Source organism: Berghia stephanieae, chromosome 5, assembly GCF_034508935.2.
Source record: "Berghia stephanieae isolate SIO BIC M18660-M18661 chromosome 5, UCSD_Bste_1.3, whole genome shotgun sequence".
NCBI lineage: Eukaryota > Metazoa > Mollusca > Gastropoda > Nudibranchia > Aeolidiidae > Berghia > Berghia stephanieae.
The window spans coordinates 82,566,343-82,580,154 of NC_088364.1; the positions used below are offsets into that span (position 1 = coordinate 82,566,343).

A 13,812-nucleotide genomic window follows, 5' to 3' on the forward strand; every position below is an offset into this window, starting at 1 on the left:
CTGTTTTTGGATTTCCTCTTTCTTCCGACGTTTTTCTTCCTCCTCCTTTTCCTTTAATCGTTGCTCTCTTTGCCATAGTATTTTCTCAGCCTCTGCACTGATTCCATCATTCTTTCCTTCTTGTTTCTTAAAATCTGAAATTATATTTTTAGCCCACAGGATCTTCTTCTTTTCGTCAAACTCTTTCTTTTTCTGCAATTCCATTTCTCGTTTTTGTTTCAATTCTTCTTCCTTCTGTCGCTCAGCTTTCTCGGCTGCTTCAAACTTTTCTTCCAGATCATTCATTTCTCTTTGCTTTTTGTCAGCTGAACTCAATCTAATTTTTCTGGAGTATTCTGTTTCTTGTTCACTGACTTTATTTGCATTTGAGCTCTGTGATTTTCCTAATGAACTTTGGAGAGCATTAAGTTGATTCTGCATCTGTTTCAGAAATAAAGAAAAAAAGAGAAATGATTGAGTTATCCGTTAAACTGACTGATCCTCCAAATCTGTATTGATCATTATATTGTATAGGGAATAGACAAATGGTTAGTCAAATATGTTTTACTATTTGTTAATGAATGTATTTAATGAGTGCGAGTATTGGATGAGATCTTGATCTCATGCAAAAGAAAAACTAACAAATTTACTTTTATATCCAAAGTGATGCAGGAAGATAAAAAAAAAAAAAGAAAGAAAAGACATTAGTTGTTTTTTAAAAACATCTTCACCTGGTAATTGAAATTGTTTGGCTGTCGCCTTGGATTTTTTTATCATTTAATAAAAATGAAAAAGGCACAAAAACTGATTTACTAATGACAATCAAAAACAGTGTGTTTTATAGATAGGTTATCACTCAAAAACTTATTCAAGCTTTGTAAGATAAGGCAAATTGTTTTTATTTATTTATGGGATGGACACTCTACTCCTTATCTATGAGATTTAACAAGAAGAGAGCAATGACATGGAATTATTGTTACTAAGGGGTGAATGAAGTCTGGTAATGGAAGGGTGTTTTGTTGTTTGATTCTTTAATATGGCTTGATTAGTACCTAGTTTGAGATTAACTAAAAGTTGTATCCAGACACCAGCACATGATTCCACTAAGAGATACACACTCAAACGTTTGCAAGTTATGTTCAAAACAAAATACAGGCCTGTAAATGGTTGGTGAAAAAATTGTCGGAACTTTTTGAACACGCGAAAATAGACACAACAGGAGAAAAATATGGATTAATGAATAAAAACAACACAGATATGACACGTCAATTGACTAGTCAAATCATGTCACTTTCCCCAACTTATTTATAATGAGGTCCTTATTTTATGGTACCAAAAAAAAAATCCCAATTATTTGAGAGTACCCACATTTGTGAGCCCAGGTCTGAGTTAGTTGTAAAATGAAAGGAAGAGAGCAATTCCTACCCTTTTGAAGGATGTGTATCTAGTGCTTGACATGCGAAGCTGTGTATCTTCGCTCCTGTTTGTTTGTGTTTAATTTTTGCGCTGATTCTTTCGTTTATTTGGATTAATTATTATAAAAGAAGAAGAAGAAGAAGAAGAAGAAGAAGAAGAAGAAGAAGAAGAAGAAGAAGAAGAAGAAGAAGAAGAAGAAGAAGAAGAAGAAGAAGAAGAAGAAGAAGAAGAAGAAGAAGAAGAAGAAAAAGAATAAGAAGACGACGAAAAAGACGACGAAGAAGAAGAAGAGGTGGTGCGGTTGTGTGAGAGCTTTTGAAGAAGAATATATATTTCGAAGAAAAATAATTATTTCGCATTAATTTTTTTCCGTCTCACATCCGGACGGAACCAATAAATTATAGAGAAAAAGATATAAGAACCGGAGAAATGCACATGTGTCAGTAGCAAAATAGAGAGAAACTTCCGGTCCGGTTCTACACACTTCTGTGCGTGCGTTATTTACTGACTAGGTGTGTGTTCGACAACTCGCGCTAACTTCGCGACCCTCTCTCGCTGGCTGTGGCACAGTACCCAGGCAGTGAATACATCCACGTCTAGTGGAGTGTGTAGATGGCATGATGATATCATAGTTAATTGACAGACATCCTAGTTTTGTTTTGTCTTTGATGCGACAAATAAAAAGGGTTTTTTTGTTGTTTTTTTAGGTCTGCATTTGAAACGGAATAAAATCTATTTTTTTCGAGGAATGAAATAAAAGTCTTTTATTTTCTTTTTTATTGGTTCTGTTCTTTGACGTTACAAATTTTATTTTTACTATTAATTATTTTTAAAAAAATATTAGCACTCATTGAGCAAAATCGTACTGCCGGAAATCCGACAGTAGACGGAAGATTTACAGGCCTGAAAATACTACTTCAGTATATAACAGAGAAATGATTTACAAGGGAAAAACATATCATCTTTCAAGACTAATACAATACGTTTGACTGTATCCCTCCCAGCCAAGGACTCCAGTCAGGGCCAGTACAAAACCAAGAAATACGATTTCCAAGAAAAAGACAGAAAGCAACTTGGAAAACAAATAGAGGAGGATAGAAGAAACCGCAAGTGACCTCCTGGGCACCATGGGAGGTCAAAAGACCCCATCCAATAAGCATGGATGGCTTTATTTGAGTTTTAAATGAATATTTGAAAATCAGTGTTTTTTGAGATTATATGTGATATTGGAACATTGTGAAAAAATGGCTTATTTGCATTTTTACTGCACTAATTTCAGATGTAGTCTGTCTTGAAATAAATTGGGTGATTTGCGTGTTGTGTAGTCTATCTTGAAATAAATTGGGTGATTTGCCTGTATTGTGTAGTGAGTCTTGAAATAAATTGGGTGATTTGCCTGTGTTGTGTAGTGTGTCTTGATATAAATTGGGTGATTTGCCTGTGTTGTGTAGTGTGTCTTGAAATAAATTGGGTGATTTGCCTGTGTAGTGTAGTGTAAGGTCACGACCAAAAAGTCTCTAGTTGAAAGTTGCATAACTTTTGAAGGAATTGCCCGATGATGTTGGTTGTGGTATTAAAAGTCTTAGAACTATGGGTACTTTCAAATCATGAAACATATTTGCTGTGTGTATGATTTGACAAAATAGTTTGAAGCAGCTAGTTTTAATGAGATGTTAGACGTTATATGTCATGACCTACAAACCTCTAAAATCTTTTTCATATTGGGATTATCGGGGTCTAGCTCCCTGAGCTTTTGGATGGATGTCAGCATATCAGCACACACATCTCGAGTCATGTTAGAAACAGCATCATCTTCTATTTTATTCTCATCGAGTTCCATAGACTGTGCTGTCCTGAAACAAACAAAAAAACCCAATAAAATACAAAACAAAAATGTTAAAAAAAAAAAAAAAATATATATATATATATATATATATATATATATATATATATATATATATATATATATATATTATATATATATATATATATATATATATATAACATTTGAAATATAATTAAGATAGTTTGACTTCTACAACGTTGTTATCGAGCGTTGCTCTCATCAGGAAGTGGAAGTGAAAGTAGATTGTTGTGTTCGTATTTTTATAGATTCGTGTTTATGGAGGTTCATAATTACATGTTTGTTTCTATGTCTGCATGAGGAAGTTAGTTCGTTTCTTCTGTTGAGTGTTGCTATGTTCGGTTTAGTGATGATGAAGAATTTTTCTTCCAAGCAGAGGTTGCAAATCTTAGAAGAGGGGGAGTACGACTGTGCTCTGGAGATGATTTTCCATGTGATGCTATGTTGTATGTTTTTTTCTTTGAGGTTCCAAATGTGTTCGCTTAGTGTAGTAGAATGTCGTTTGTGTATGTTTCTGAAGGAAGATGTATGCAGGTTGTATCTGGTTTTGAATGGACACTCGGTGAGGCCAATGTATGTTTCTTGTTTTGGTGTGTCTGGTCGTGTTACTGTGGCTTGATAAATTACGTTTTGAGTCAGGCAATTGCCGTTTAGTGGGCATGTTGTCTGGGTCCTACAGTTGCATTTTTTCTCTAGGTTGTTGCTGGGCTGATCTGGCTGTGATAGTTTTCGGTTATTGTTGGATGAAATAATGTTTTGTATGTTTGGCATGCAGGTGTATCCTATTTTGATGGTGTTTTTGTTCATGATTGGGTGTAGAACGTGACCGGGAGGGAAGCATTTTTGTAGTAGATTGAAGAATTTGTTACCGATAGAAGTTGTCACATTCTTGCTGTAGGGTGGGATGAACCATACAATAATGGAACAGCATGGACAAAAAAATCAACAAACTTTGATGTCACCATGGGGAGTTACGATGGAGCAGAAACATGCGAGCTCGTCGGACTATATCTACTTTCTCAAATGCAAAATCTCGACATAAACATTGGACTATACAGGGACGACGGACTCGCATTGTGCAATAAAACACCGAGACAGACAGAATTAATAAAGAAAAAAATATGCAAAATCTTCCAGGACAACAATCTGAAAATTACAATCGAAGCCAACAAAAAAACATTCGACTTCCTGGACATAACCATCAACCTAAACGACGGCACCTATCAACCATTTTCAAATCCCAACAACATCCCATTGTACGTTCATAGACACAGCAATCATCCGCCATCTATAATAAAAAACATCCCCGAGAGCATTAACAAACGACTATCTAACAACTCTACAAACAACAACATATTCAACGATGCAATCCCACCGTACACAAACGCACTACAAAAAAGTGGATATAACTACAAACTAGAATATGAGGAAGAGACCATTACCACCCCAACAAAAAAACGACAAAGAAAACGACACATAACATGGTTCAACCCACCCTACAGCAAGAATGTGACAACTTCTATCGGTAACAAATTCTTCAATCTACTACAAAAATGCTTCCCTCCCAGTCACATTCTACACCCAATCATGAACAAAAACACCATCAAAATAGGATACACCTGCATGCCAAACATACAAAACATTATTTCATCCAACAATAACCGAAAACTATCACAGCCAGATCAGCCCAGCAACAACCTAGAGAAAAAATGCAACTGTAGGACCCAGACAACATGCCCACTAAACGGCAATTGCCTGACTCAAAACGTAATTTATCAAGCCACAGTAACACGACCAGACACACCAAAACAAGAAACATACATTGGCCTCACCGAGTGTCCATTCAAAACCAGATACAACCTGCATACATCTTCCTTCAGAAACATACACAAACGACATTCTACTACACTAAGCGAACACATTTGGAACCTCAAAGAAAAAAACATACAACATAGCATCACATGGAAAATCATCTCCAGAGCACAGTCGTACTCCCCCTCTTCTAAGATTTGCAACCTCTGCTTGGAAGAAAAATTCTTCATCATCACTAAACCGAACATAGCAACACTCAACAGAAGAAACGAACTAACTTCCTCATGCAGACATAGAAACAAACACCTTTTATGTAATTATGAACCTCCATAAACACGAATCTATAAAAATATGAACACAACAATCTACTTTCACTTCCACTTCCTGATGAGAGCAACGCTCGATAACAACGTTGTAGAAGTCAAACTATCTTAATTATATTTAAAATGTTTATAAATAGCTCCTTTTATACTAAAGTTGAGCACTATTATTTCATGGTTTTTGTTTTATAATTTATATATATGTGTGTGTGTGTGTGTGTGCATGTGTTTGTGTGTGTCTGTGTGTGTATATAATATAAAAATTGACATTTGTCAAATATATTCCAATCTATTTATGAATTTCTTTTTCTATTCTGAAAAGCAATTTACATAAATGAACATAACAGCTTAAAAAAAAAAAGTACGAAATACAAAACGTTTCTTGGGCTATACGGTCTACTGGTACGACTCTCGTCTTCACACCAGAAGGTCTAGGGTTTAAGCGGCGCATAGTTGAGTCCTTGGAAAAAGTTCTTTACTCACATTCTCTCACTGTACTCAGGAGTAAATTGAGTACATGGCCATTAACAGCGTTGTCTCTGTCACAAAAAAATAGTAATATCTATCACCTACCAAGCATGTCTCGTCCTAAATACTATGTGTTGCTGTTCGCTTGGGGCCCCTTGTAAAGCGCTTAGAGCACGTTCAGTGGATCTTGACCTATATGAATGCTCTGGATGTACTAGTTTATTCTTCTACTGTGAAATAAAAAAAAAATTCTACCTTTGGTCTGATTCGACAGTAGTTCCTCCTTTTTCTACAAAATTTGTCTTTTTCAAATTGTCATCTGAAATAGAAAAATAATATTTTTGATGAGTCAAATACATTAGATGGAAATAAACAAACAAACAAAAAATACAATAGTTACCCATTGTCTCCAAATGGTGTTATGTCGGGATGGACTTTCAGCTTAAGTTCCAAAACTAAAGTTAAAATAGATTTCTTAATTAACAAGAGCGAGTTTTGTCTCACATCTGCCTATCTTTATTCCTAAATGTCATATTTTTATGCCTCTGTGTGAATATTCAACTAGGTGTGTGTGTATGTGAGTCCGTTTATGTTGTCTGTCGGGATGGGTGCGCTTACTTTATGCGTGCATGTGTGTGCGCGAGGCTGTGTGCCATCACCATTATTATTATTATTATTATTATTATTATTATTATTATTATTATTATTATTATTATTGTTATTTTTATTATTATTATTATTGTTATTTTTATTATTATTATTATTATTATTGTTATTTTTATTATTGTTCTTATTATCTTCATTGTCACCATTATTATTACTATCATTATTATCATTATCATTATTCTTATTGGATTATCGTTATTTCTAGTGAAGATCCCACAATATTTGTGGAAAAATAAAAGCTATTAAAAAAGACAGTTATATATTATACTTCTACTGTATTATGGAAATTTAACATAGGTTACAAATAAACAAATAAATAATTTTTTTAATTTAATATAGAAGTTTTTCCCCCAAAAGATGATAACAAAGTCTCTAAATGCGTCACCCATTTGAGGACAGCCTCGAAATCTCCCACCAATCTCCTAACACGGCAGTGTAAGATTATGTGTTCTGCTGTCTCTGGCATTCCCTGACACTGGGGACAGTCGGGTCGGGTGACTCCCGCAGACCCCACCGATGCATGTTTGCAGCAGTCCTGTCGTGGCCTGTCAGTCGTCGGTTTGAGGCAATCCTTTGTTTTCGATTGCCATTCCTGAAGCCTGGCATAAATTCCATTGGGTCTTTGATCAACCCACATCCCTCGGGCATGGTATTCGTCCAATATTCTCTCCAGGCTTCCCCAATATCGAAGTTTTTTCGGTTCTGAGTGGTAAAAGGGTTTTCTGGATTTGAATCGTGATGTTCTGGAGCTTCATTTATGATGGTTTTTTATTGGGCTAATCAAGGTGAGGTATTTCAGTTTGTGGGCTACTTTTTGGGTTGCTGATGATAATGATAAAGCATTATAAAATATGAAAACAATAATGAAAGCACCAATTTCGTTGTTTGTTTGTTTGTTTTTTGTACAATAAAATAAATAATGAAAAACAATTAATTAAAAGTATCCAAAAATATAAGTAATACCTATAACAATAAAAATGATGTTTGTTTCAATAAAATAAATAACAATAAATTTTTTTACAAAATTGTCCACAATGGGAATCGAGCCCAGTATCTTGAAGGTTTGAGTCTGACAGCTTAACCACTATACCACAGAGATCAACATAATTAAGATATTTAATCTTGTCTTTCTAAATGCTACTTCTATTTTGTAGTTATAAATTTGTCAGACGTCCTCAGAGCTTGATTTATATATATATATTTTTTTTTAATTAACAAAGACGTACAGATATCATTATATAACCTTTGTAATCCTATTTTTGCGATGAACTACACAATCTGTGTACAAACTACACAAAGACTACACAATCTGTGTACAAACTCCACAAAGACTACACAATCTGTGTACAAACTACACAAAGACTACACAATCTGTGTACAAACTACACAAAGACTACACAATCTGTGTACAAACTACACAAAGACTACACAATCTGTGTACAAACTACACAAAGACTACACAATATTTATTATGAATGATAAGATGCACCGTCAACGGAGAGCAGAAAAAACACGACATTACTGTGAATTAATAGAGAAATAAAGGCTATTACAAACAGGCACCCACCGAATTGAATTATCATTAGACTGTATTGTGTCTGTAAAAAAGGCCAATACAAAACTTGGATTCTTCAGAAGAAATGGACAAAATTGTCCAAGGAACATCAGAGAAACCTGCTATAAAGTCTTTGCACGGCCAATTTTAGAATATAGTACACGCATTTAGGACCCCAAGAGTTTAAAGTAAATAGAACAGCTCGAGAAAGTTCAAAACAGAGCATGTAGGTTTGTTTGTAACATTTACAGAAGGACTGAAATTTAATGAGACTGAGTTAATGCTCATCTCAACTCATTTTTTCCAAGCACCATCTGAATATGGAATTCTCTTCCCGAAACTGTTTTAAAAAATAAATGCCAAATTGAATTTGACACAGAAAATGAAAATGAAAAAACAAAATAAAATCCTAGTCACGTCCATTTGTCCTCACCATACTCACAGTTGCAATTATCTTTGAAATGCAACTTAATGACAAGACAAGATTATGGAAATAAAACATAGATCGACAAGAATTGGGTAGGACGGGTGGGTGGCTTGAGGGTATGTCAGAAATCCAGTATTTTGATTGGTCGCTGTCCACTGTCATAATAAATGAGCCCTAGCATTACGCTCCAGCAGATTTAAAAAAAAAATATTCATTCCATTTACTGTCGCCATTTTATTGGCTTATTTAGGTATGAGCTGATAATATAAATGACTAAAATACCTGGCTTGTTGTCTCCCATGACAGACAGTGGAAAGCCATTGACAGTGAAGTCTGAACAGCAGTCCATAACAGCCTCCAGCCACTTTGAATTGACGTAGAAAACAGATAATGGGCTAAAAGACAAATAGATTAAACAAAATTAAAATTTGAGGATTTTTAATACAGCCCAATATCCACTAAACATGCTCAGAGCGCTTTACAAGGGGTCCCAAGCCAAACATGTAGGGCGAGACATGACTACTTATAGGCACATTAACATTTTATTTTCCAACAAATACATTGCTGTTAAAGGCCTGGTACTTATTTTACACCTTGGTACAGTGAGAGAATGTGAGGAAATAGCCTTTTCCAAGGACTCAACTATGTGCTGCACAGAGCAGGGTTCGAATCTAGGACCTTCTGATCTGAAGACAAGTGCCATACCACGAGACCACATAGCTGCAAATAAATCTTAAAAGACAGTGCTACCACTATGATTAAAATGATCATTCAAATCAAAGCATGTACTATGACAAACACAAAACAGAGCTGCCCACTATTGAAATACTTACATGACCTAAAAGTGAGGTTAGGAATTCTTTTAAACTCTTAAAAATAAGAAGCTAAGATACGATAAACGTTATTAATCCAGACAAATGGAAATGAATCAAATATAGGCCTCCAAAAATATATCTTGAGCTTTTATTTTCTTGCCCATCTTAACCATATACATTTTTCTTTTAAATTGTTTGTTTTCACGTTTGGAATTTGTTTCATAGAATCGTTCCCAATCAGATGTACTTTTATAAAAGGAGACAAAACAATCTTTTGCTTGTTCTTATTCAAAATGTTTTGAAACTATTTCAAAATTACAAAAGTAAAATAATGAAATTCTTGAGCATCTGATTAACCTTGACCTTGTATTCTAAAAACTTTTCTTCATGTCTTTTTGTTTGTTTTAAAGACTTTTAATAAAAATAATACCATTAATAATAATACAGATACAGTCCAATCTGGACAATCCCAAGAAAGAGAATTAATTCAATATAAAAGTTACTGGTTAATTGCAACAAACTTCAGTTAATTGCAACTAATTTTAGACTTCAAAAAGTGGCAAATTCAAGAAATCAAACAAACAAAATCTCATAATTCCATTTTTTCATCATGGAAATGATGACAGGTTGAAGAACCGAGAGTGGGCAGGGTTCAATGCTACAGTAGTACTTCAGGTCGAAGAATCGAGAGTGGGCAGGGTTCAATGCTGCAGTAGTACTTCAGGTTGAAGAACCGAGAGTGGGCAGGGTTCAATGCTACAGTAGTACCTCAGGTTGAAGAACCGAGAGTGGGCAAGGTTCAATGCTACAGTAGTACTTCAGGTTGAAGAACTGAGAGTGGGCAGGGTTCAATGCTACAGTAGTACCTCAGGTTGAAGAACCGAGAGTGGGCAGGGTTCAATGCTACAGTAGTACTTCAGGTTGAAGAACCGAGAGTGGGCAGGGTTCAATGCTACAGTAGTACTTCAGGAATGGCAATCGAAAACAAAGGATTGCACCAAACCGACGACTGACAGGCCACGACAGGACTGCTGCAAACATGCATCGGTGAGGTCTGAGGGAGTCGCCCGACCCCACTGTCCCCTCTGTCAGGGAATGCCAGAGACAGCAGACCACATAATCTTACACTGCCCTGTGATGAGATTGGTGGGAGATTTTGAGTCTGTCCTCAACTGCGGTGACGAATTTAAAGACTGGCTGGAGACTTCCAGTGTGGAGATGTAGCCATTCGCTACTAAAGAGGCAAAAGAGTGCCAGGCTTTGTAGAGTGAGTTCGTGAGGTCATCTGTGACCAGGAGGCAATGGGGATGGGCATAGTCTTGACAACAGGTAGACAATGACAGTTGCAAAGAGAGACTGAAATATTTCATTTGTTTTAGGATTGACAACTGTGCATTGTGACCAATGCGTTTGGTGAGAGCTTACTGGCTCTCATCACGGCTAATCTCTTTGACTCTTACAAATGTTGAGAACAAAAGAGTGAAAGTTAATCCAATCTGAATAAGATGTCGGCTTGGATCAAAGCTACTTTTGCTTGACAAAATCTAAACAGGGCTGTCATAAGGTTTTTGTTTCAATCAAATTGCTCAGTCTGTGGTGGACCAAGAACAATGTTTGCAACAACTGGTTTGAGTTTACCAAATATGTAAAAGTTTGCAATGTGGACAGGAAACTCGTCTTCGGTTAACCGCAATGGTGATGCGATTATCCGGAGTGAACTGTAATATCAACAACAATAGTGATAATAATAATAATAATAATAATAATAATAATAATAATAATAATAATAATGGCAATAATAATAATAATAATAATAACGAAGACGACAACGATATGATAATGATGATGGTGATGATGATGATGATGATGATGATAATGATGATAATAATAATAAAAATAAGTTTACAATACAGTGCTTGTGGCACCTATAGTCATTTCAGCGCCAGTAAAAAAAGGAAGAAAATGGGATAATCAAAAAATTCTAGATTTAGAATTAAAAGCATATTTTAAAAATGTAAGACAAAGGGGAATAGCCCAAGTAGGGAACAGCGGATTCCAAAAGCACACGATCAAGGTACTTAATTTGAGATCACTTAAAAGCCTCACCTAGACATTAATGCAGGATCCCGCAAAGAGGATACATTTAAATGTATAACAGTTCATAACGGAGAGATAATTGACAAGGCAAAAACTATCATCTTCCTAAACTATGGCTATACACCTGACTGTTTCCCTCCTTGTAAAGGACTTAGGCCATGCATAGTATCGTCAGGTATTGCTATGCAATTCCTTCATCAATGTGTCAAAATACTCACTCACTGGGCCTGGCCTAATTGTCTCTTTGCCGTGTACTAAGGGTAATTCAGGCATTTTTTAATTACTGGAAATAAATTGTCATGGGGATGGTATGGGGTAAATATTCAGGTTGGTTAATGCTTAGTAACGAGGGACTAATCAATTGCAGGCCTATATCAAATTCATTAGACTGGTATTAGAATATACGAGTGTGGCTTGGAATCTTCATTTGTAGACGGACATAAGCATGACTGAGAAAAGTCTAAAGAGAAGCTGTATGATTTGTGACAGGATGCACATGGAAAGAACCAAGATGTATAACATCTGCCCTCTAAAGTCTCAACTGGAGACCCCTCAAAAGAACCAAGATTTATAACATCTGCCCTCCAAAGTCTCAACTGGAGACCCCTCAAAAGAACCAAGATGTATAACATCTGCCCTCCAAAGTCTCAACTGGAGACCCCTCAAAAGAACCAAGATGTATAACATCTGCCCTCCAAAGTCTCAACTGGAGACCCCTCAAAATAACCAAGATTTATAACATCTGCCCTCCAAAGTCTCAACTGGAGACCCCTCAAAAGAACCAAGATGTATAACATCTGCCCTCCAAAGTCTCAACTGGAGACCCCTCAAAATAACCAAGATTTATAACATCTGCCCTCCAAAGTCTCAACTGGAGACCCCTCAAATGAACCAATGTGAAAAGGCTGACATTAAAATATTTCACAAATCGTTCCGTGACCCTTCAGCAAGCATTCACATCATAGACCACAGAAAAAAGACCATCAAACAAAATACAATACAAGAGGAAACAAAGCATCAAAAGACGTACAACAATTTGCAAAAACCAAATATATAAATTCAGCTTTATCTCAGATCAATTCGTCAATGGAATGCATTACCACGAGAAATCACTGATATTGAAAATACAGAAACATTCAACAGAGAGTTTGACATGAATCCGATAGTCGACACAAGTATTTTATTCTAGTTTGTTTCATGATGGATTTGTGAATTTTGCAGTGATGGGCCTTTTGTACAAAATATGACCTGAGAACCTGAAGTCATTTGTGACAGCTAAAATGAAATATTTTCAATTCGAATTGAATATGACAAGAGCTCACCCATGATATTCAGGCTTTGTCTCCTTCCCTACTGGAGTTGTGATGAGGACATTGTTGGTGAATGGAAACATGCTGTGCATGAAAGCTCCATTGGCGCTGCTTGGTACTTTTTCAAACTGGATTTTGTGAGAGTTCAGGTCAATCGATATTGGCAGATTGATTAAGGGATCTAAATGGAAAAAAAATTAAAATCATTTGGTTGACAGCACTTCTTCAGAGATGCCAAATGCAATAATTTTTTGAAAAAACAAAAATGGAAAAAGAGAACAGCATCACACATCAACATCTCACCTATTTTCTTTTTTTTACATCAACATCTCACATAAAACAAACCTTGTACTTACTTACTTACGATCCTCTGTTTATGAAATATGGCCCTTTAAGCAGAAAGAATAACTGAAATAGATAACTGCAAGCCAGGAGACAGTAGGTGGCGGGGAATGGGCGACCGTCAATCATGAAAGAGACTGTGGGAAAGACAGAATGAAGGCTACTTGGCTAAACCCTATAAAGGGGAGCCGGACGTCCCACTTGCTGAAAGGAAATTGATGTGCATTTCGAACCCAACACCTCTCATTTCCAGGTGCATTGATCGCCGCGTAATCCTGTCTGACAGACATTACTGCATATGGCCTCTCATGCATTATTGTGTCCATAACAGCACCTTCCCGTGGTGTTCCCCGTTTCTACTGAGTTTGTTATGGGCGCGACCGAGTCCCCGGCGATATAACCGGGCTAGGGAGTAGGTGGGACCCCTTCCTCTTAAGGTGCAGGAGACAGAACCCATCGGTGAGTGGTACACGCTCTGCTCCTCACCCACCCACCTCACACTCATTCTGTAGTGTGGTGTCCTCTGTATGTTCTTACTTTTCTTTTTATCTACCCCTATAGCTCATACTTGTTTCCTAGTGCTGTAACTTTAACACTTCTATACTCCCTCTTTGGTCGGCCTGTGGCCCATGTCGTCTGAATGACTATCTGTGACTGATTGTAATCATGTATCCTTCTAAAAAAATTGAGATTTTTGGGGGAAAGGGCTGGTATGCCTTTGTTTAAGGCCCGCATGATCTC

The 13,812-nt window shown here is 36.3% G+C and overlaps 1 protein-coding gene across 3 annotated transcripts in view; it reads right to left on the minus strand.

Moving 5' to 3' along the window:
* The window catches only part of LOC144973735 (uncharacterized), an 88,625-nt gene that overhangs the window by 9,147 nt on the left and 65,666 nt on the right, over positions 1–13,812 (minus strand). For all 3 annotated transcript variants that reach the window (XM_078916568.1, XM_078916569.1, XM_078916567.1), the window contains exons 6-10: positions 12,742–12,910; positions 8,790–8,902; positions 6,115–6,178; positions 3,098–3,248; positions 1–420 (exon numbers count right to left, since the gene is read on the minus strand). The exon at positions 1–420 is cut by the window's left edge and continues 399 nt beyond it. In XM_078916568.1, coding sequence (XP_078772694.1) covers positions 1–420; positions 3,098–3,248; positions 6,115–6,178; positions 8,790–8,902; positions 12,742–12,910 — 917 coding nt within the window. The remainder of the gene's footprint in view (positions 421–3,097; positions 3,249–6,114; positions 6,179–8,789; positions 8,903–12,741; positions 12,911–13,812) is intronic.